Below are 25185 nucleotides of genomic sequence, written 5' to 3' on the forward strand. Positions count from 1 at the left end.
GCTTCTGCTTTACCCTTCTTGATATCTCCTCTGCTACAGGCACCACTGTTTATTTCCCCTTCTCAAAATCCCAAACTGCAACATTCCTTTCTGTCAAGATCAATGTAACTGCAGTCCTCCAAATGGAAAGCAAATTACCTGGCATTAACAGACATCCTTCACCACACTTGCGCAAGTCTTTAGCCACCACTACATACCACTTGAACAGCAATAAAGAAGTGCTGCAACTCTTCCCCACGCTGCCACTTCTAAGTGGTGTGACAAGCATGTCTCTCAACATCTGCAATGCACTAAGGCTAGTGTTCTAGTGCAGTTTCAATAACAGTTACTCAGTGCTGAGTGGAGAGAGTATCCACTTCTCCTTTTCAACAGTGAAAAAAGTATCTTTGAGTCAAAGATGTTTTTTATACTGATTTCCTCCCCCAAGATTTGGTGGTCCTTTTACATCAAAGCTCAGAGGTGATTACAGACTTGCTAAATTAACAAATACAAGTTATTGGGAAATCAACATAACTTTTTTCTTAAAATTCACCAATCTTTAATTCCAAATTATAAAAAATATTGACTGAAAAAACATTGCTTTGACTTATAAAGATGATACAGTCTGGGCAACTTACTCTGTCTTAGTTGATCTTATCCTATGAGATAATACTACTTAGTATGTGTTTTATTTGAAATCAGATAAACATATTTACATTTTAGATGTGCTTGTTTTTATAAACACTCTTCAGGAACTGGATGCTGGAAGCTCAAATGCAGTATAATTTGCAATTGAGTACCCAAGCACAGTTTTGTGTTACAAATAACATCTCCACAACCCGAAAGGAAAAAAATCACCACTCCAACATTAGGGACACAGCAAGGAAAGTACTTTCTGGGTACATAATGTAGCACAGGTTTCATTTTTATACATACTTGGAAAAATCATAGTCTTGTGAAAAAGACAGAATAAGGAGTTCCATTTTGTAATCAACATTGAAATAAACCCTGTAACCTTACCGAGCAAAATAGCCTTGTCTTCGTTCCTTCTTTTCTTCCTTGGTCTCCATTATGTACAGTCAAACGGGCAAGGTGAGCAGCCAAGTGTGATGCTCTTTTTCCCCTCAGTATCTCATATCCAGGCAGAGGGCCCTGTATATAACATTTAAAAACAGGAAGTTCATAAATCAATGTGTCTAACAACACCTACAAAAACCAACAGCATTGTGGAAATGCAATCAACCCAGTGACAAAGCAAAGTAAAACTTATACCCGTCAATGCTTGCCATGTGATATAGTATTTAGTAGATATACAGATGTATGCCATTTAGTATACAATGAGACAAAAACCAATCAATGCACTCAAGGCTAGTTTCTCCAGCAGAGGAAGAGAGATACTGCAAAGCAAGTAGCCCAAAAAGCAGTAGCAAGTTTTAAAACCCTGGAAGGATTAAAATATTTTGCAAACTGTTAAATAGTTTATACCAAAACATCTTCCTGGTTTCATATGTTTTATAGACAGGAAGATCAAGAAAAGTTTGGAAACATCCAGTACAAACACTATAATCAGAAACACGTTCACTTTATACAAATTCTGTAAAACAGTAAGAAATAAGAAAGTTTTAAAACAATGTAAAAGAAAAGAAAAAGCAGTCTACATTCTTTACATAGGTTTGACTGTTGTGAACAATACTCAAGTTCAAACAAGTATATGGGAGAAACACCATGGACCTCTTGCTCTCCAGATGAACTGCACTCACCTTGAGATACACAGGACTAGGAAAAGTTTTCTGAGAAGTCTTTTTAGAGAAGGAAGGGGGGAAGATACCAGTAACACTGGCTTTTGACATGGAAATCACCACCTCTTTGCAGAATGCCCTACTGAGGCACTTAGAAACCAGAAGTTAGGAATTTGTGAACTGCTAGGTAATAACTGCAATTAACAATATGCCACATAAACTGTTGTCCAAGATTCCTGCCAAGATGTTTTATCCTCTTCCTCAGTCCAACACATATCCAGTCTACCCTGATGGTTTGCACCCATGCATGAAGTAAGTTAACATCTTAAAGAGTTCTTTATGAGTATTCCAGAGTAAAGGTTGAACTAGAAGTTACTACTAAACATTTCAGCCTAATGGGCTGTATAACAAAGAAATGGAAGCCACATAAATTATGATTCGTAGCAAGAGAAGAAAAATTCCTCCAGGACCTAATAAGCTCCCATTATTTTCCCCTGTATTAAAAGATCAGAAGCTACAAACTGCCAGATGTCAACAACAGAGATAATGTAACAAAAATAATCTGCTTGAAAAGCCCAAGAACATATAATGCTAGTTTCTTTCAGAAATATTTGCCATAATTTTCCCTCCATATTTACAGAGCATCAGTCCACAGCAATTAAAGTCCATTGCTTCAAAATGAACTTTTTCTTACTCATTAATTTTTAGTACATCCAGTGCATCAAAAAAATCCAGTCTCTCTGATCTTTATGCATCACATGGAATCTTACGGTAATGGTCACTCTTTAAATAGCAAATTTGCCTATGACATCTTTGGCTTTATAAATAAAATACTATTTCATCTCTGCAAGGTAATGCATGGAGCAGTCTTCAGCGGGACACAGAAACCTACATGATAGTAGCATTAATAGCATTAAAACAAATTGTCCTGCTTAGGTGTCCAGCCTGTATTAAGATAACACACACCTCCTGAAAATTTTGATGCATCCTTACCTTCCCAGTAGGGGCAGGTGCTTAGATCTTCAGAGGATGAAAAGTGGTCTATTTGTCAGCGCTGCATTTAGAGTTAAAAATAAATCTTTCAAAGCATACAACTACAACCTCTATAGCCAAACTACAAGAGTTCAAAGGAAGAGTATCAACTCTTTCCCCTTTGTCTGCTTTGCCTTCAGTACAGTCTGCAGGGTGTGTACAAGGGCACTGTTGAATCTCACATTGATACCAAGAACTATCAAATAACCACAGAGCACTGAGATACTATTAAACCCACAAGTTTTCTATTATGCCCCACAAGGGCAGCAGGACTCATGGAAATGAGAAAAGGGAAGCAGGGAGAGCCCCTCTCACCTCACTGAAACATGATCAGCTGGGATGAAGGGTGGGAAGAGAGACCTGTCCTCAGGGCCTCACCCTGTGCAAAAGTCAGCAGCACGCTCCTTCCATTCATTCCCATCCTCTCCTATGATCTACAGACCCCACCCAGGGGAATAACAGCCCTGCTCCAGCATGGTGCTGGCAGATAAGGGAGCCAAGAGGAGAAAACCCTGCCTGCCCAGTGCCCGAGCAGCCACCCCCTGCTCCAGCAAAGGGGCAGGGGAGAGAGGAGGTAGGGCTGAAGCCTAGACCTAACCACAGATTATGCTGCAGGAGGTGCCAGCACCAAACCAGTGTGGCAGCTCAACAAGTGTAAGGTTTGCTGTTTGCTTTCATCAACACCAAACAAAGCTAGCAATGACAACGTGGTTATGGAGCCTGTTCTTCTCACATCAACTCCACATCCTTTCACATGGTCAGGAGGAATAAATCAAGAACTTAAAAAAAAAATAAAATAATTACATTCAGAACAGATGAGCACTCAGGAAATTGGAATGTTATCCACAGACCAGAAGTAACAATGGCATTCAGGTGAAATCTCTTTTTTCTTTTGCTAATTAAAATACACAGGGATCTCGTATCCAGTCACCAATTAATTTTCACAATCTAATAATTTAACATCAGGTCCCACTCTGCTGACTTAAAACTTATTTGGCTTACCTTCTTAGAAGAAACAAAGGTAGCATTCTAGGAAGGCATATTTAAGTCTGAAAATTAAACTTTGAAAACATAGTACTAAGGAAAGCAAACATTAGGAGTGCTGACTTCATTACCTCTGAGTATACTTTTGTTGTTGGGAATTGTTCATGTACTAGTTGACTTTAAGGAGGAGAAAAAAAAAAAAGCCTGAAAGCTAAGAGGATCACAGCATAACCTGCCATAATTGCTAATGAAAACTAGTATTTCTGAAAGGTCCTTTTCAATTTTTAGTTCTTTAAGCAGTAACAGTACAAAAGTTACGTTTACTTTATAGGTTGTCACCAACATTTTAAAGCTACTCCACACTTCCCCGCACCATACCTTCAAGAAAGAAAATCCAGGTATTCTTTATTAATATTAATTGCTTAAAATTTTATTAAGGATGTATGATTAAAATGAATCTTGGTTTCCTGGTAGCTCCTCTCTGGTAAACACAAAGCCTGAATCAGGCAGACTATTAAAAATATACATGTTTGGGGGATATTTATATGCTGGGAGACAGACATCTCACTCATGTATCATGAGTACAGTCCAAACTCAAATGATAATAAAGCTGATTTTACAGAAATTTCATACTCAGTTTAACCCTTTTTACACTGAAATGGAAACAGACAGTGAAAAGCTTGTATTACATGTCTACAGCAATGCTATTTGTTAGGTGATTTCAGGAGGAAAGATATTCCTGATAGACAAACAATGCATTTAAGTAAGGAACCTGTGAAAAATTTACCACTCTCCAAATTTAGTCGATGTCAGCACCTGATAAGAAGAAAAGAACAAAATACACAAAAATATACCTTAACTTTTTGCTGGGTTTGACTCTGGATTTTTTCATTTATATTAGCATATTTTTGGATACTTGCTTTGTCTGTTTTGGATACTTGCTGTCAGGAAGTTTTGGGGATGCTACTGGGAGTTTGAAAGGAAGGTGGGAATGCTACAGCAAGGCCACAGACACACACACAAAACTTAAAAAAAAAATACCAAAATCACAGGAACAGACTGAACTCCTGACTGCAGGTACCCACACCACTGCAACTGCCACCACCTTCCCAAGACCTCCAGAAATGCTGCTCCCAGCTCCTGCTGCCTGCTCTGCCACCTGGCACTGCAGGACAACAGCCTCCTGTCATGGTACATTCAAAGCAGCAGAAGAGGAAGATGCTTTAAGTGTGAGGATAAACAAAGGGAAAGGGAACTGTATTTTTGAGGTAAACATTAAACATAAATAAATATGTGAATAAAGTATCCTAAATCCTCTAAAGACTTTGATACATTTATCAATGTTTTTTTCTTCTCTTTCCCCTGCCTCCTCAGGCATGAAGAATAATATACCTTGGTACTTGCAGTTTAAGTAGTTTACGTTTTAATGAGACAACAAAAGGACTTGCTTGCTGTGCTCAGGGGTAAGCACCAAGAAATCCTGTTTGCTGGCTCTGAAGCATCAATGATCAATCCTCTAGTTGTGAGCATTACTTTCCAAAACCGTGCACATGAACAACAGGACATCCAACAGCACTAGCAATACAGAAAGCAATGAAGTATCTGATTATTTTTAGAACATTGAGTGGACTTGATATCTTGTCTTTGGCCATCTGTGCCCACTGCAAGTCCTGGAAAGACATACAGAGAAAAAACCCAAAAACGTTCAAGAATGTGCAACTCTCTAGATATATTTCCACAACCCTGTAATCAGTATCTCTTGATCTTTCACAAGGTAGGAAAATGCTGTAATTCCCTACTTTGCAAATGGGGAACTGAACTACATAAAGTACCTCCATGTGCTCAAATGAGAGCTTAAGAGCAGTATGTGCAGGTATCCTCCCCACCAGCTTTAATCCAACCAGCCTCAATAACCAACAGCAATGAGATCAAGGGAGAAGAACACTTTGACAAGAAGCCAGTTTTGGTTTAAATTTGGAGACCAATAGCACAGTCTCAGCTGTATTTGGCTGTGCAGGTACATGCACAGAAACTAACGCTCAGATCCACTAAAGGAAATAAAAAGCCTAACTCCTCTGAGGAGCTACATTTAAATGATGCTCTCGGCTCCTTCAGCAAATATGTAAAAAAGCAATGAATTGACATTACAGAAACCAAGTCAAGGGTAGTATCCTGTACCTTAGCATGGGCCTCACAAGGCAAGCAATGGTGGCAGTGATCATACTGTGAAAAATGTGCAGGGAAGGTGAGAGGCCTAAGCACAAATTTTCCGGTTAGGATGACAGAGCAGATTAAGGCAGAAGACACCCAGTGAGACAACCAAGAGGACACGGTCATGTCAAGGATGTAACATGGAGAGCCCACTTCATTGAGGGAACAGGATGCTGCCCAGATGCACCATGTAGCTCTCACCTGCTACCCATCTCACTGGTCCAGTATCCCAAACATTAGTTTTTTATCTTTGTTTCTCTATTTTAGTCTCAGGAGCAGAGGTACAGAAAAAGACTGCACACATCTGCGCGTACCACTGTATGCTTCCTTACCATCACCTGCTGTAATATGAATATTCAAATGTTGTCACCAGTCACTTTCAAACCTGAAGCATTAGTAACAATTCTGCTTAGATCTGCAACTCTGCAGCAGAGTGTCTTCTTAAAACTAACAGGTCTTCTGGGTATATATGCCAATTCTAACCCCTAAAAAAATGTGCCCTGAAAGATGACAAGGATTACATCAAGTCAATATTAAGACCAAAAAAAGGAAAGATATGTATGTAGTACTTCAAGAGCAATATTAAAAATGTCTACCAAGCTGGCAGAATAAAAGCTGTAGAACAAATCACCACTAGAGGAGAAGCATTTTCAGTGTACTAGATCTGCAAATGAACCCTTGGGGGTTGCTCTCTGTGCCTCTGGTAAGCCCAAAGCAGTTTCCAGGGCACACCAGCAAGGTTGCAGTATAGGGTCACTCACAACACCTTTAAGCATAAGGCAACAGAAGCAGATTAACATGGAAGAGGAGGCTAATTATGATTTGCTACTGGGTCATATAAAAGCTTACAATTAAGCTTCACAAGCCAAAGCCTTAATATCAACTCTAGCATTCATTTCAACATCCATCCCATTTTTAAAAACAGCAAGGTGAAAGCACATTAGCACCCAATGAGAAATGCTAAACTTTCCAGTATTTCATTAACACTTCACTGACTGGACTAACCAGGTTGAGTTTTACTAGTTTTCTATTCTGCTAGCGTATTTCATTTGGTGTAATAATAAAGACAAAAGTTTCAGAATAAATGCTACAGCATCTCAAAATGAAAGCTAACAGAAATGCACAGCCAGTGAAGAGGAGAGTAAGCTACAACTTTTTTAGTCTTCAGGCAGAATGACCTAGCTCAAAATGAGATTGGAAGCTTTCAGGAAAGCACTACCATAGCCAATAAAACATAGCACAGACTAATTACATTGTTAGATCCAGTACTATGGACAAGAAGTTGTTTATTCTAAAGCTACCTTAAGATAAATATGGAATTATTTTAATAAAATTATATAGTTACGTTATAGTTACCATATAAAGCATAATGTTATTTCTAAAACATTAATAAGTTCTATAAATAAGTTGCAGTCCATTATACATAACTGAAGAGTGCTAAACTAATCTAGGAGAGCTTCTCACCTTGGTGAAGTTGAAGCTGATGACTCAACCCTTGCTTAGGTGAATAACCCATATTTATGCACACAACTCCACTGACCTTTAAAGTATTAAGCCTATCATGTTTCTTGTAACAAGAGTGTGCTCTTAAAATCCCCAAATAATTAAAATGCAAAAATCAAGAGACCGAAAATAAATTTGTATGCAGAAGTGATTTCTGGACTTTTTGTTCAGATTAAACACAGAACAGTATCACAATTTCTCTATCTCAAAAAGGAGAGAAAGAGAGAGATTTGATGTGGCTATTGCACCCTGTGGACTCTCAAGGTCAGTGAAGCTAAGATCTTGACGTAAGATAGGCAAAGGAAACAAACACCCTTGCTCTTGAGGAACTAGGTGCAATATTTAGGAGGTTATTATCCCACTATAGAGAGAAGTGTAGTAACAGTCTAAACATTTTCATTCCCTACTAATGCAGTAAGAACAGGCTAAGCTTAGATCACCCTTACCTCACCAACTGGATCTGCAATAAAGTTCAAATAAGATAAATAAGAACCAGTGTTCAGAAACATTTCTGATTCAGAAACAGAACATTAACAAAACTTGATTCAGCTCCAACGCACTCCCCAGGTGAATTCTTCCTACCTTGCTTCAGAAGAGACTTTCACCCACTAACTCTGGCCGTCACCTTTCAGACAGAATATATGGAAGCAAAAGACCTACCAGAAATTCCACATCACCACTGATGGTTGTCAAAAAAGAAATTAGTCTTCCCTCCTTGGCAGCTGAACATCACCAGATGCATTTTCCATAAGGAACAATGTATTTTACTGTGTAACTTGCTTGCAGTTGCCAGACAGAAACCGGTTACAAAACACAGGGTAAACTACTAACAGGTAGTGTGCTATGCCATACCAAATGCAGAAGTGCAGTGCTGTTTAAAAATTAAAACCAAGTGGCCTGATTTAAAGTCAACAAGAACGCTGTTGCAGAAGTTTTAAAATAATTAACACCTTCATTCTCTTGTATCCCCTGTTTCAACCCACTCTGGTTCAATTAAGCATCAAGCCCAAGCCTTCTAAACCCCACAGCCTTTCACACTCACATTGTACAAGTACACGCAGTATGTGGATTTAAAATGCCAAATCCTGCATCTTCATGAACTGTTGACAGAATAAACTGGTCTCTGGCTACCGAATATTCTAACAAAAGGTACAAGGCAACAGAAAAACATTAGCATTTGGATAAACAGAATGCATTTCATAGCCACTGTAATATAGAAAACCTCAACATCTATAAACCATAGGAAATCCCAAGAATTTGCAGGGTGCTGGTTCCAGCTAATTGAGATTCCAGTAAATTTTAGCTACTTTTAAAATAAAAGTTAAGCCTTTCAAACATTCCTTTTCAAGAACGTTGCTTTCACTTTACAGGTGAGAGACTGAGATCCGGAAGGACCCTGCGGTCATTCTGTAAAGTTATTACAAACCCACAGATCTTGTAACTGCAAGGCAAATGGCTTACCCTTTGTGCCTTTCTTTCCTGGGACACCTGCTGAATGAAATCAAGCCTGTGCTTATGCCACATGCTAAGGCATTTCTATTACAGTTTACTGCACTTCTGAGTCAGATCCTAAATGGATGTACAGCATCATAGCTCCACCACCACAGAACAAGAGGAGGATGCAGTCTACCATATGCAGAGAGGGTAAGACCAATGCCACTGTTCTCTTGCCTCTCCCTGGAGCATGCAGGCATACACACAAAGGACTTCTATGTATATGTTTAGCAGCGTTCAACCAAAACACCAAGTACTTGTAGTTTTCTAAAAAATAAAACTTGATGAACATTCTACACATCAACCAGCGTTTAAAGAACCCCCTCAGTACTACCTTGCTGATTTGGCAGTTGACACAAGCATGTTCCTTGCTTATAACAACTTCTAGTTTCATCATCTGATCTGTTTAGAAACATTTCAAAGAAAGCCTGACCATCAGCAAGGTCAAAACATATGAATACAGATAACCACAGTGCTCCCAGAGTCAATGAGTTAGGGGTTCTCTACCAGGTTTTTAAGGGACATGACCAAGTCCTCCTAAGATTGGCCTCTCTAAACCAAGCAAAGGAACAGAAGCAGCAAACAGAAAGCCACTCCACCCTAACTACTCCTATGCAGCAATGTGTTAGAAGAGCAAGTCAGGTAGCAAAAAACCCCAGCAGCCCACTGCCTGGTAACCTTCATGCTAGGTGAGCAACCAGAAGAACCGTCCTATGACCCACCATACACAGAACGCTGTTAAGGGCCACTGAATCCAGTGTCGCATATCCCAGGTCTGGCCATACATCAGTTACTTCTATAAATTAGCTTACACAGGGCTTGAGAGGGATTTGCACTGGTGGAACAGCAGCACCACTGTAGACAGATGCACAACAAACATCCTTTGGTGATCAAGTGGACCTTGGCCAGCTGAAGTGCCAAGCCAAATACATTAGGCTTTCAGTCACCTCTCTCAGGCAGTTAAAATACATCCATGCAGCAAGTAGCTGCCAGTTCAAAGTATTACTGCCCTTCGCCTTCCTCCCTCTCAGCTACTTCAGCTGCTTGCTACCACTCCGCCAGCAAAATTACCACACAGATTACCCGCAGCAGTCAGCAGAGGCAGCTCTGTATCTGCAGTTCAGTTTATATCCTGCCATGCTAGCTCACACCCACTTCAGCAAGCTTTGCGGCACACAGCTGAACTACAAGCATACCCATACTTCTGCCACAGAAGGCAGACCTGCGGCAGAAAGCTTGGGCAGATAACCGTCGACATAACTCCTTCAGCAGCAACTTCGCCGGGTAGGCCTCGGCAACATCACACTTCAAAAGATGAGTGCTGCTGAGGCCTATGGCAGCATTCGTGAGATGGGAAAGACTATGGAAGACAAATGCACATTCTCCGCTTCACAGAAAATTTGCTTTCTCGCTTCTCAGCTCTTTTCTTACCAACCCAATAAAGGCATTTACACCAACGGTAAATACAGCAGAGGTAGAGCAGAAAGAGGCAGGTGTTTGAAGAGTCGCTTAAACCACAAAGATGCCACTTGATGCTTGGCACAAATAACCATACCATAAATCACAGGCACCATAGATCACCTTCTACTTACAATTAGTTTATGTCCCAAAATGTTTAAGCATAAAGTTCAGTCTATATTTGTAAACATTGCCATTGTACTCAATGAAAGTTTATTAACATGATCTCAACACTTTACAGAACAGGGACAGGCAACAAATGTTAAAATATGAATAAACCCATCAATCTAATATTTAGATATCTAATAAGTATTAGAAGTGGTCACTGTTTTTTTAGGTCAAGTACATTTCCAACAATATTCATAATCATGCTGTGAAAATTACTGAAAACTTACCTTTACAAAGTACCCATCCTTTTCAAGTTTTTAGAAAATGACCCTCAACAGCCCACTGCCACTACACTGTGAAAGATTAACATTTAAGTACTTCCTCACTTCACAAACAAACTCAAGGCACATGAGCAACTTGAAAGTAAAATTATAATTTTTAAGTTTCCACTCAGCATCTCTTTTTTTCAATTGACCCTGACTCATGCAAATTCCAGGCCATGGCTTTTTCTGTCACCCACCTCCCAACTGAGAAGCAAAGGAGCTGAGGAGTGGGGGTAGGAAGGAGTCTCACAGTAACGCAATGCAAATTTCTCCTATCTGAAACACTGTTAAAAGAACCAAAATGCCAGGTTTCCATAGCAACTTTAACTTCACATTGCATACACTGTACATTAAGCAATGTATTGAACAGTTTAATCTTAACAGAAAATCCTGCACATTTGTAATGCAAAAATGTAACACTGGAAACCTTTGTTGTTTATTTTTCAACTCCTTAACCTGCAATGTTTATTGCATTACAGTCTGTTGAGTCTGACCTTGTATTACACCAGCATGTGCAGCTTTACAGGTGCTCAGATGCTAGCAGCGTTAGGTGCATTAAAATTACAGCAATGGACAGTAAATCGTACCCTCTACCCACTGCATAGTCTGAAGCCCATTATAAAAGCAGCAATGTTTCTAATTATTTCCTTCCTCCTTGAAAAATTCCTTCAGATATAGTGTAACTGAGAATGATTTAGTTCTCTTGCTTTTCTGAAACATCCTTAAAACCTTTATCTTACAATTTTTCCTTCCTCCATCTACAAATTCCTGTACAACACTACCCACAGTTCCTAGCCTTGTAGTGCGAGTCATCCTGCACTATATACAAAGCAAAAACTCTCCTCGCAAACTGAATTCCCCTTGCTATATACCATAGCACAGTTACATTTGCCTACCTAATTAGAGTCTCTCTGAATAGCTGCTTGCTTCTTTCCGGAAATAGAAAAATAAGTTTTCTCAACTTTTCCTTGTTCTAACAGAACACAGAAGTGTGTGCACAACTAAGTGTCTGCTCAAAATTAGTCAGGTAAATAGTTAGCGATCTATTTCTATGCATGTAGAAAAGACAGGACAACAGAACCATTCATACAAAACAGCTATATGCTACCCTTTCCTCAGTGTATCTAATCTGGACTTTATTTGCTCACTCTGGATGTGTTCAGTCAGTGAGATGGTTCAGGTCTTATTTTTTTCAAAAAAAAATTAAAAATACACTTGAATTAAGGTTAAGTACTGTTGCATAAAATACAGAAATGTAGAAATTTTCTGGTGAAGTAACAACAGTATATATTTTATTTTCAGATTACTCAAGTGCTTTAAACATTATTATTGAACCAAGGTGCTCTTGTTGAACAAAACAAGCTGATTTTGAAACTAAAACTCAAAACATAATATATTGACAGTATCAACATAGTTCAGCATTTCTGAATCTAGATTTTTTTTTCCTCCCCCTCATCAAAAAGAAACATCACAACATTTGACCTAATTTTACAAATAGCTTCAAGTCCCCCAGTGCCACATTTTCATGGAATGCCATCTCTGCCACATCACCAGGTACTGGAACATCACTGAACTCTCTACTCATGTACCAAGCGCATTCAGACAGACTACTCACATGAGTTATGCAGTACTCCTACCAGTTCTGCACATTTGCACAATTGGGGCCCAAAGATAAAAAGCTGCAAACTTTCCATTCACCACAAATTATGCCTGAAATAGCTGGTAATGGCAAGTGTTTCAGACTGACCAATATGTTTCAAACAAAACCTTGTCTTAGCTACATCAAAGTAATTGCTTGCCCTTCCTCAAGTTCAAGCCAGCCAAAACAATGCATTAACAAGTTTTGGTTGACTTTTTTGGTCCATGTTACAGTCTCTTTTTGTGATAGGCTGTAGTGATTTGAGTTTTGGTGTTAAAACTTAAAATTCAGTTGCAGACAGCAATCCACACTTTTTCACAGTTGCTCTGAAAACCTGTCCAAGCTGTGTTGAGACTTACACCTTTAAAAAAGGATAGGAAAAGCAGCTTACACTTACCCGTGTCTAGGTGCATTAGTGATTTGTAGTTAAAATGGACTGACACATAACCTGTGGGAAGTGCATTACCCCAGAGCTAGATTCATATTCTCAACAATAACTATTGCAAGACCTAGGGCAAAAATGCACACTTCCATTCTCAAACACATAGCTGGGCTAACCTAATAAGTACGTAAGACCTGGCACTCATTTCCACAGGTCAAAACTGCTTTTCTGAGCTATCTGCTTGCTGGACTTGGTGAAGTAAAAGGCAAAAAACAAAAGTGAAGAGAAGCAGGAAGAAAGAGATGTTTCAAGGCCACATAAAGTAAATTCCAATTTGTAACACAGTATCCTGTCATCCTAGAGCCTTTCAGTAATAACTATCCACAGCTCTTTCATCACAGAACTCACACAAATCGTACATGGGATGAAGAAGAAATACAAACTTAAACAACAGTTACAAATTACAGTACCGGGTAAAGCCTTTTAAGTGCAATATAATGCTGACTGTAAAGCAGTTAAGAGCTGAAAACTGCGGTCAGGACTGAAGGTGAAGTCCTGATTTCAGTGACATCCAAGAAAGTTTGATTGTTTACAAACTTTCTTGATACTAAAAAAAAACCTCACCAAAACCCAAAAAAACCACAGCCATAAGACAGACTTTCAAAGGCTTGTTACCATGTACTGAGGGATGACAATATTTTTGCCAAAAAAAATATTTTGTAACTTGAAGCCCTTACATCTTAAATCCTATGCTGGTCTACATGACAAAATGAATATGTTACAGTTACCATGTACAAAGAAATACACTTTTCCTCAGAATCAACTTAAAATCAGGTTTGATGCTACAGGCAGCCCCTTAGCTCCACCAGCTTTCCTTTTGCTTTCTGCTGGCACTTGCACAGACTGCCCACAGCACTGTTCAGTTGTGGCTCGCCCCTAGTGGAGTAGGGCTCCATTCTGCAAGAGCATGTCCCTGCTCTGCCAGGTTCGGGTCCACATTTCCTTCCCAGGAGGAAAACAAGGAAGGGAATGTGCCTTCCTTGCTCTTCTCACAAGCTTAATTGGAAGCGCGCTCCAGGTTGAGCAGAAAGGCTAGGAACCACCCTCCTGGGCACAGTGTTTTTTCCACAGCTCGCCAACCACGGAGCCCAGAACTCTCCAACACACACCACTGCTTAAGGTCTGGTTGTTTCCTGGGGCTCACATTACTTGCTCTTCCCACCCTCCCTGTAGAAGATCCTGGATTTCTTGTACTTGCTGAACCATTATGGTCTCAAGAGTAGTTTCTAGTCCTCCACTCATAAAACCTGCCAGGCTCAGCCTGGGACTGGGAACTACCAGAGCAAGGCTCAGGAAAGGACACAACTAGTTGACAAAACACAAACTTAATACTCACACAATAGGGTTAAGTGCACAGTGTCAACAGAGCAAGAGAAAAAAACCTAATCTCCAGCTCTTTTCATGACAACCAATGTGTTACTTGTACTAACAGAAATTATGCATCACAAAGGGAAATCCAATTTTCAAAACAAATAACCCACTTAACAATTCATCCACTGATTGATCAGCTAGCAGCAGATCTCAATTTTAAAGAATCCAGAATTCCTGCAGGTAAGGAAACAAATGTGCCCCAATGATCAACCACAACAGCACTAGCCCAACACAGAAGGTTTTACTTTCCATCCTGTACGCATGGCTGTAGCAGGACACAAATGTAGATGTCACTGGAAGTTCTTGCCTAGCCTCTGTACAGTGATGTGATAATGAAAACCACCTCCCACCATCTACTCACCCCTAACAGCAAGGCCCACCTAATGAACACAGCTCAGCATCATACGCTAAAAAAACCCAACAACAACACCACCAAAAAATCCACCCAAAAAACAAATTACTTGTCAATCAAATGAAATTTCTTCAGCTGATACCTAAGCACAAGGACTGGAGCACAACTTACTGCACTGGCAGAAAGCCACCGGTCTCATTCCTCTGTGGTTCTCAATTAGTCTCCTAATGCTCTGATGACTACTCAGGCTGTTTGCTACTTGACCTCACATATCTGGGTGGCAAGGGGACTTTCATGTTCATCAGCTGTTGCATAGCTGTTAATCATTTGGGCCATATCTGCACAAGTGACTCGCTTACAAGCAGGCAAAGTCAATCTTTCACCACATACCTGGGCAGCTTCAGCACAGCGTTCTGTAACAAAGTAACAGTCAAAGTTTTATCTCCTCAGTTCTCCACCCATTCTCACCAGGATGTTACCACTCACACCACACATCTACCACACAGCACCTGCGTTTCAGAAGCATTTAGAGCTGGGACAAACGCAACTGCCTGAATTTTACATCATGGGTTATCACTGCTCCTACCTTTAACCTTTCAGTCTGCAGCAGCGTCACTGCAGAAGGTTTGATCAGCAACCAGGATGGAAAAAAAAGCAAGTACAAACAGTCAAACATTGCTTATATGTCACAAGTGAAGAATTTCTTTTTAATATATATGCTAAATCTCATACAAATAATGTGTAAAATTATTCTACTCTTCAATGCTTCTCTGAATTATCTGAGCCTTTGTGACAAAGTGAGAAGTATGAAGGAAAAACTCAAGCCACTCTATGGCCTACAAACATTTGCTGAGTTTGTAACAGCTACCAAAACCTGCATACAGTATTATACCCAGCTTTATCAGAAGTGTCCAGGTCTTTGGCATCAGTACAGCTACTTACAAAGCATACAGAAATGCTGCCACTTAAGGCGACAGTAAAATAAAGCCCTTGCCACCAGACTGGGGCATTACTTGACCACAAGACAGTTAACTACAGCTGCCTACTATGTTACTCATGCACAATGACTACTGACACAGCATGCAAATACTGCTGAACCACTGACCATACTGAGTTGTTCCTTGTAGCATCCCCTCCAAGTAATCCAAGTAGGCAGATCCCAATTGGTTTCTGCAATCCCAGCATCAACTGACTTGGCAGGAAGCTATCCATACCTCTTCCCCTCAGAACAAGGTGGCAGTGATGGTTTATAAATATCCATACTTCTTTTCTATGTGCTGCATTAGCTTAGAGTATTTCAAAAGAAAAGAAACCAGAAATAAGACAGATGGTATGTGGGAGAGAAAGCAGAAAAAAACAGACAGGAGTAGTGGCAGATAGAGAAATCACTGTTAGAAAAGGTTAAATTTACTTGAAAAATGAGTCAGGGAATAAATCACCTTTTCTTCAGATAAGGCTGAGTTCAAGGAAGCAGTAGCTCTCACTGTGAACTTCTGTAAAACAAAGCTGTGATTTCCTCTAACTGGTACACTAGGACAGCTCTTTTCTGCTTGGGGAGTCTTAGATTTTGGGGAAATGGCTCTCAGGTATCTACAGAAACACTATGGGAAGATCCCAAAGTCAGCCACTAATGAGTGAGACTACTGTAAGAAATTTTCCTTCCTACAAATTAGTCACTATTAATAAAAGGCTTTTAAGTCCTGCTAAGTGAACACAGAATTAAACATAAACAAATCCTAATTTAACACTGTAACCAAAAGGTAAATGCAAATGTTGCCTGTATAATCAGGTATAACTTCCCTGATCAACTTGGATGTTTTCTGTTCCTGTTAACCAGGTTGATATTACTGTATCTTAATATGATTGGTAATCATACAGCCTGCATTTCAAATGGGATGTTTAAAAAAAACCCACCCTGTAAAACACACATAGTAGCCATAACAAAGGCTACAAAAGAAAAAAAAAATGGCACCTCAGTGGGATCGACACGTAGCATATCAAAGAGGAGGCCTAATGCTTCATTACAACATGAGTACTACAGGGTACAGAATAACTGAGAGCAGGGAACAGCTTCATCTAGCTGACAAGGCCATAGCATGACAACAGATGGAGTCTGAAACACGCAATGGAAAGCACAGCTCGCATCTTAAAAACAAGATAAATAACAATCAGAAATGCTTATTAAGATTATGATAAGTACTCTATCCATTGAGACCTCCAAGTTGAAGCCAGAAGTCTTCCTAAAGGATAAACTGTGGATCCATGACAAGTAATTAAGTCTCAAGTAACTACAGGCATGTCACTAGGATGCTATATGGTACCAAGCTGAAGTACTGGTACTATTTCACCAAGACTCATCAGAGACTGGGAGCAGCACAAGTGCAAGAGCAAAGCATTGCACCTGGAGTCACTCACCTTTCTTGGCACTTTAGTTACTATCTTCTACATTGCAACCCACTGGGAGGTACCAACAGATCCCACGAAGCCTGACTGCACCCTGCCCTTGCAGGCAAGCAAGGAGAGACTGCAGATACACACCCACAGCGCCTTGCTCTGCTGCAGCGCACTACCCACCCCTAAACTGAACAAACAGTTCATAACAGACACCTTCCAGCAGTGGTACAGCTGCTCATACCCACTTGACATCTTGATCAAGAACAAAGAAGTATAACTTTCCACCTACAATCAGAAGGGTTTGCAAAGAAAAGGCGAGGAAGAAAAAAACACTCCCATGTATGTGTTTAATATATCTATTTGAAACACTATGTTTGTGGGGGAAATACAATCCCTCTAGCTTGCTGTGAATTTCGTCACTGCCTCACCATTTCATGAATCTGGCAAGGGAAAAATGACACAGGAATACAGAAACCAGTCAGATTTAGAAAAATAAGAAAAAATATGAAAACTTGTTTCTCCTACCCTGCTCTTCTTCCTGGTCAAAGTTGGCCACCTAAGTAAGCGCTCTTAATGCTGACTCCACTCCTCAACTGCAGCATTGTTTCCTCTTTTGGGGAAAGTGATCTTAAGCCCCAGGACAAACTTGCAACAGCAGCAGCATGACTTGTACATTTTCCTCCACGAGGGTGCAGATCCCGAGGCCCAGCTCCCTCACAGCAGGGAGTGAGAAACCACTAACTTTGTGGCAAAAAGCCATCCCCACCATCAATAACTACACCAGTGAGCAGATACCTCACTAAAACAAGAGCTGCACCTGTAAAGACTTAGACCTTTTTGGCTTATTGATCACAAGGAAGAAGAGATTTGTCAGTCTGCTGCTTGTTGGGTGATGATACTAGATGCACCTTGCCAGTAGAGCTGAAGGCCACGACTGTCTGCTGCTGCATCTGGCACCTGCCAAGACACAGAGGGCACAAACCAGGTGCCAGACAGGGAGTTATACCATTTTTCTTGACATTGGTTATGTTCCAGCTTTCCTTCAATGCCTGCTGGAAAGAAAGGAAAATCAAGTCCCTTCACTCTTCATTTCCATCACAATTATAATTTGCAAACATCTCCAGCTGCCTGGAGCAGCAATTTCTTGTGTTAGATCACGCTGCAGAGGCTCACACTGATTTCCCCACCTTTGAAACACTCACTTGTATGGGTGACTGCAGGAAGCCACTCTAGCTGCAGTACCCATCTATAGGATTCTTAGAGTGTTGTTAACCTTTTTGAAGAAATGTTATTCTCCAACCCGAATCACTCTCTAATGAATTCACCTCTATTTGAATAGAGGGATTTATTCCCTAACACTGTAAGTGATTTGCAAACTGTCCACTGAAGTCAGGACCATAAGCTAGTCAAATATTTACTACAGTCAATCCGCAGCCAACTTTACCCTTCTCTTTCAAAATCCCAGATACAGAAAGCAACAAAGCTGTGTTCCTATATAAGACAAAGAATGCTTAAATCAATTCCAAGTCACTTCAACTCCAAAGGGAACCACTTATCATTTCAGCAGTTGACATGACGAACCCAAATGGGGGCCTGACCACTGGTGCAGTGAGAACAGGACACTGGGCAACAGCAAGGCGCGAGACTTAGAGACTGTGCCTCGCAACTGACTTAAGACAAATCAGGTTTTCTAGAAGTGTTTTTTTTTTCATAACAAAATACAGAACAAGATAAAAGGTACTGAATTTAATTGAAGCACAGACTTTCACTCCAAGCCCAAGATTTTGATCCATTATTAAAAAAAAAAAAAAGGGGGGGGGGGTGGGGAGAAAACAATCAGACTGATTTTTCTACAAGCAGTCCCATCAGCTTCAATACAGCTCTTCACAGGACCAACATTACATCCTGGTTAGATCCTTAAAATATTCTGTATACATTTATGAGCATTTTCCTGGTAAACGGATGAAATATATCAGCCTGAAATGCACTAGAACTCAGATATTTTTAACCCTGACTTACCTTAAAGACATAGACTTCTGATAAAGTAATTTTCATTCATAGAGTATATATATGCACACATACTTTTCTTGGCATTTTCTATTGCCTTCTCCATTAATTTTCTGAACTCTGTGTGTGTATGCATACACATCACAAAGAACAATATTATGAAAATATGATTCCCATGCTATGTAAACACTTGCTGATACAATATACTCTGAAAATTCATCAATATGCACTTTAAGTGTCATCCAAACACAAGCCCTTACTCTGGGTCACAACATTTGAGGCAAACTATAATCGATTAATGGGCAGCTACCAGTCTTAAAAGTCCATCATTATGCATTAATACAAGCAATGTATGACTACTTAATGGGAGAACAGTAATTGTGGCATATAAAGTAAACACATGGTAAAAGCCTGTTACTAAGCTGAAGTGTTCATCATCTTATTTCATCACCTAGAGGACAAACAGTTACTGCATCCTTTAGCCCCACAGTACGGTACACACATCACCTGCACAGGTAAACCCCTCCAGCCAAAAAACAACTCTGAAGCACTGTATGATGACATACAGAGAGGAAAGGCCGCTGCACGAATTAAGGAAACAAAACCCAGTTACTAACACAGCTCTGGCACCCGGCAGCACTTCATAATCATGACAACCTGAGACTATAAATTAATATATAGAGAGCCTGGAACATTCCAGTAAATCAGCCAAGATCCGGGGAGGGAGGAAATAAACGAGGCTTGAAGCCGTGAAAGCCAGCAAAGCGACCCACGCAGCTGTGCCGGTTAGCTACAGGCGGCCGCAGCGGCGGCACCCGGGGCTCGCAGGCACGGCGCGGCGGGCGGATCACCGTCACCGCGGGCGGGTCACGGCGGCCGCCCCGCGCCCCCGGCCCCGCACGCACCGGCGGAAATGCATCAGGCGCGCGGCCGCCCCTCACCTCCCGCGCCGCCGGGCTGCCCCTGCAAACAAGCGCGCAGGCAAGCGGCTCCTCCGCGCCCCCGCCCCGCCGGCGCTCGGCTCCCCGCCCGGTCCCCGCCCGGGAACAAAGCCGTGGCCGAGCAGTCGCGCCCGCCCCCCGCCTTCCTTCGCCACGGCGTAAACAGGAAAGCAACGCGCCCTCCCCCGCGGCGCGCACCTGCAGGGCGGGCGGGCGGCATGGCGGCCCCGCGGCGCGGCGCCCAGGCCCCGCTGCCGGACGGCGGCAGCAAGTCGCTGCGGGAGCGCCGGCTGCAGCGCTCCCCGCTCGGCCAGAGCCGCGACAGCCAGGCCGCTCCACCCCGGCCCGCGGCCCCGCCCCGCCGATCCCGCCTCCCGCTCGGCCCCGCCCTGCCGCCCTGGCCGCGGCGGGTCGCGGTCGCGTCGGGTTGGGGGCCGGCGGCTGCAGGAGCGGGCCCGCACCGGGGCGCTGGGCGGGAGAGGCGGGCGCGCTTCCCCCAGGCCGCCCCACGGGCCTCGGCACCCGGCCGCCGCAGCGCCGGCAGGCCCTGGCCTGAGGAGGGGGTCGGTCTCCGGGCCCAGCGGAGGGCCCGGTACGGCGTATTTCTTTATAAAGCCCAAGTGCCGGGCCCGGCCGCCGGGGAGGCGTTTTTTCAAGGGCAAGTACTAAAAGAAAAGCACTGATTTGGGAAACTGAGGTTAACCAAAGCCTTTAGATCTATGGCAAACGCCTGGAAGCTTTATCTGCTGCTTCTTCCACAGTGCCAGCATGCAGGCTTCTTCAGCCAACCCCAAAAAACCAAACCCACTACAGTTACCAGAAACTCCATTCCCTTCCCTGAGGTGACTCCAGGTAACCCTTCTAGATGTTGGCAGCTAGCCTAAACAAGATCTAGCTTCCCATTCCCTCCTCCAGTCAGTGATCAGCTCTGAAAAGACTGGAAAGCTTAGGGAAAGGCCTAAAAGGTATCGTAACATCATTCAGTGCCACATTCTTCAAGACAAAAGCCTGAAGACAGGTAGATACCCACATAAATAAAAACTTCAAGTAACACAAAGTGTATACATACACATATACACAACAGATGCTAAGAAAGTCTGCCAAGATAAAATAGCAAGTGGTACACTGGTGTCTCAAGAATAATTTATATTTTTTTTTAGTCAATATAACGTTATAAATCTGACAAGTACTAAGTAATAAAGGTATTTGTTAGAGGCTTACATTTTAATCTAACAGCTGCTTAAAGACCATTTAAAAATCGTATGTGCTGTTTTCAGGACCAAATGCAACTCCACTATGGACACACAGCCACACCCTACCACTACCATCACCCTACTCGTAGCATATGCTTTCTACCATGCAGTGTCAGTAGCGGGACAGTAACTGCCTTGACTTCTCCACTGAATTTGCTGCAGTACTTCCAGCTAAAATTGAAGTTTGCATCTGATTTTTTTTTCCCAAAACAGTTTACAAGACACAGATTTTCTTTAAAATGTAGTCTCCTGCTTAGAGGATATGTTTTGAAAGCATACTGCAGCTACGACATCTTATATGTGTATTATTACTCGGGCAAAAGATGGGCAAACCCGAAGTTACATTGGTTAAAATCTCAAAGACCTCACTGGCACGAGGGTTCTCTAGCACAACACAGAAAAACGATGCCCTGCTCTCAGTTACTGCTCCAGCACTGTTTAGATAACAAAACAGGGGAAAAAAAAGAAGAAAACTGTAGACCTAAAATAGTACCATTTACCTGACTTCTTTTGCCAAATCGCAGAAGATATGCAGCCCTATTCATCAGAGTGGTGGAAACCCTATTTATTTCTTAGCTGAACCTGCACAACAATGACAGTGACTAACACCTTACTTGAGTTCCAGAAAAAGGTGTATCTGTCCTAACGTACCAGTTCACCATCCATCTAATTCCAAGCACAGTCACCTCTATTGTATTGTGTAGAAAGCTCTATGAGGGCAATGCACAGATTCCATAGAGCAGACAAAGAAACTATGTGTTTCTACAGTATTTACATTGCCCCAAGCATTTGAAATACATATTCTAGCCTACTGGCATGAGGAAGAAATCACTCAAACTCCTGTCAGAGCAGCAGAATAAGCAGGCTTGGACTGGAACAGAAGCATCATACAAGCTGTGGTTATGACACTTTGGGTTACTGCCTGGAGCTCAGCCCACAGACTTCATGTCATTAGAAGACACTGTGCGAGTGGGATGCAATTGTATCACTTTATTTTACTCAGTCTGGAAGTAAGAGGTCATGCCTGACATTACAACGATGAACGTGAGATAGATAGATAGATATACACACACATCACACTTGAAATAAAACCTCTGAAATAAAATTTAGTTTTGATGTCTACAGCATAGAGGATAGAAGACAGTCTGAGTGGTTTTCTCTTTCCCGTGGCAATACATTCCATGGCAATTAATTTGAATACAAATTACCTAACACTGTTTAACTCACTGTGTCTTTGTGCTATCAATGCTTAGAATATCTTTACCTAGGAAAATATTTTACCTAGGAAAATATAGAAAAAATGAGTCATGTCAGTGACTCATTTCAGGATTGGGCAAATTTGTTTTATCACTGATTGCACTATTTTGATGGAGATAAAAATGCAAGTTTTCTGTTTGAATCACTTCCAAATTGTGACTTTTTACCCTAGAAAAAGATTTCTCAGAAAAACTCCCATGCATAGTAACACATGGAAGACAGAACAAACTTGGGATACTTAAGTACAATGTTTGAATGGGTTTTGATCTTCCATAATACACACTTCAGTGTATATTAATAGAGCTGCATACATTACAGAGAAAAAAAACTTGTCACAGGTATAGTATGTTCATGGCCCGCACTCAGATCAGCTTACACTAATATCAGAAATAAATATTGTATTGCCTATGTGTGGCTCATGCAATTATTTTTTTTAACATTGGCAACTGTTACCTTACAGCTCATTTAAGAAATACAACCTGCCATAAAGAATTACGCTGATGAGCTTGAATACTGCAACAGTCCTGTTTTTAAAAGATATAAAAATAAAGGTGACACCAATCTTTTCTTTTTTGATTAGCAGTCATCCTGGTTTTCCCCAATTACTCTTACAATTATTCACCGTGAAGCAGTCACAAAATAGGTTTCACGCAGGCAGACTTTTATTCATAATTGAGGCTCTGCTTGATCCTACCATGCACTAGGGGTTGACTTCTGTAACAATACATTGCTATTTTTAGCCTGGTTTCTTCAGTTTATGTAATGATGATTTTTCTGAGTGTCCCCAACTAACCCACTAATTGAATTGATTGTCTAGATATAACTCAATTCAAAATTAATTTCATCATTTGATGAAATTAAAATAAAATAAAATTAAAAAAGAGGTATTGAAAATTTCTACAAGTTTCACAAAAATGAAAGAGAAAGAAACCACAGCTTGAAACTTTTATAAGAAGTTCTCCCCTAATAACTGATTCTGTGCACCCATTTCTACTGTCTGGTAGAGCAAACCAAAAGCTGCTTCCAAAATGCTCTGCAGAAGAAAGACTGTAAAAGAAAAGGAATTTGCTGAGTTACATTGACAGGTGATAAAAAAGTCGTATTTGTTTCAACTATGGTATCTGGTTGAGCTCAGTGGACACTAGATGAAACTCCCCGCCACCATACCTTATCCCAAACTCCAGAATCATGTGCATTTCAACACCGGCTAAGAGAAAAAAAGCTGACACAGGTTTTCCTGGATCAAATACGGTGTCAGGGGAAGAACAAGGAAAACAATACAAAAAATTGTAAAAGTATTTATAAAAATAATTGCTGGTAACTCCCCCACTTTTCTTCAGGATCTTTAAAATATTTTCTGTAAATACTAAATGACTAGTGCGCACAGTATTAAGACATGACACTGCAAATTCTCACATGCTGCCCCCTAGCCCTATTTAACTTAAACTACAAGAAGAGAGAGCAAGTCACCCTACAGCTTGGAACATGATGTCGGAGCTAGGAGTATCAGAACTGCTGTAACATTTGGACAACGCCTTTCAAGATTTTTTTCCTTAGATTATTTACATAAAAACAGTATTATGGTGAAAACAGATATAAGAAATATAAAATAAAATAGTATTTTTTCCTCCAGAAAATCATTATAATCTAACAGTTGAGTAACCATTCTGACCGTGCATGGAAATTAAACATAAAATAGCAAAAGACTGTGCATCATCTTTTCCTTCCCTCTCCTCTCCAACCCCTTGAAACTGGGATGATGTACGCTTTAAGTCAGGTTAACTTAAAGCAAAAAAAGCTGATGTCAAGATTTTCCAGATCAAATATACATTTGAGGAAAGAGAAGAGCGATAAATGTACACATTACACATGCTTATAAATACTATTTACAGTTTCTGTGCAAATCAAGGATTTTCACTGCTGCTGAAGCATGTACCCCAAGTACTAAAGACAATTTTTACTTACCATTTTATAGCAGAAACATACCTAAATAATACACTTTCAGTAAATTAGCAATATTGATGTTATTCTTACTCATTTTTACACAGTAAGCCTACTATCACACATCAATTAACACGGCAAATTAAAGTAATAATAATATGCAATATATTCATATGGAACAGACAAGTTAATTGCATGCTTTAATTTAGCTTGTATCTAAAGCAATCACTCAGATTTTTTTCAGGTTCCAAAATTCAGCTTTGCATACCAAACTGTGAAAGCTGGGGTACAGTACCTCTAATGTTGAATGTTACTCACTTGGTTTCACTGACACACTGTTCCGTTAAGTGAAAAGAAACATCAGCCTCTGACATTCCTTCCCTGGCACTTTTGGGAAGACCATTCTTCTTCAGCTAGCATAGAAAGGGATGCAGGCACAGGCACTGGCTGCTTCTGCACTGGCAGGAGGCTGAATTGCTGACAGTTTCACTGAAGCATTTCTCTATTGGATATAGGAAGTTAGAGAAGAGGCATAATCTTTTGTCAGTGCACATGACTTGTACAGAAAAGAAAGATTTTTTCTAAAAATAACTATACCTCATATGACTCTCAATGCTACTTTCCTGGTGGTCTAGTGGTCAGCCCCCTGCCCCCACAACCATAGATCACATCCAGGAAAATATTTATTTCAGTAAAACTTCTCTAGTACACACATTACAGTTTTCATTACTCTCACAGCTGTAATCAACAAACCTTT

At 40.9% G+C, this 25185-nt stretch overlaps 1 protein-coding gene across 11 annotated transcripts in view; it reads right to left on the reverse strand.

The window, feature by feature from the left end:
- NCOA7 (nuclear receptor coactivator 7) overlaps positions 1 to 25185 on the reverse strand; it is a 98793-nt gene that overhangs the window by 71567 nt on the left and 2041 nt on the right. For 2 of the 11 annotated variants that reach the window (XM_056342758.1, XM_056342750.1), the window contains exon 1: positions 1000 to 1132. Coding sequence is in view for 8 of the 11 variants with exons in the window: in XM_056342751.1 (XP_056198726.1) it covers positions 198 to 280 (83 nt within the window). In the remaining 3 variants the exon portion in view is untranslated. Of the gene's footprint in view, positions 1 to 138; positions 298 to 999; positions 1136 to 10795; positions 10873 to 19977; positions 20069 to 20175; positions 20323 to 24746; positions 24931 to 25185 lie in introns of those variants that run through there. The other 9 variants (XM_056342759.1, XM_056342747.1, XM_056342753.1 and 6 more) reach the window with 8 other exon arrangements.

This window comes from Falco biarmicus, chromosome 6 (genome assembly GCF_023638135.1).
Source record: "Falco biarmicus isolate bFalBia1 chromosome 6, bFalBia1.pri, whole genome shotgun sequence".
Taxonomy (NCBI): Eukaryota; Metazoa; Chordata; class Aves; order Falconiformes; family Falconidae; genus Falco; species Falco biarmicus.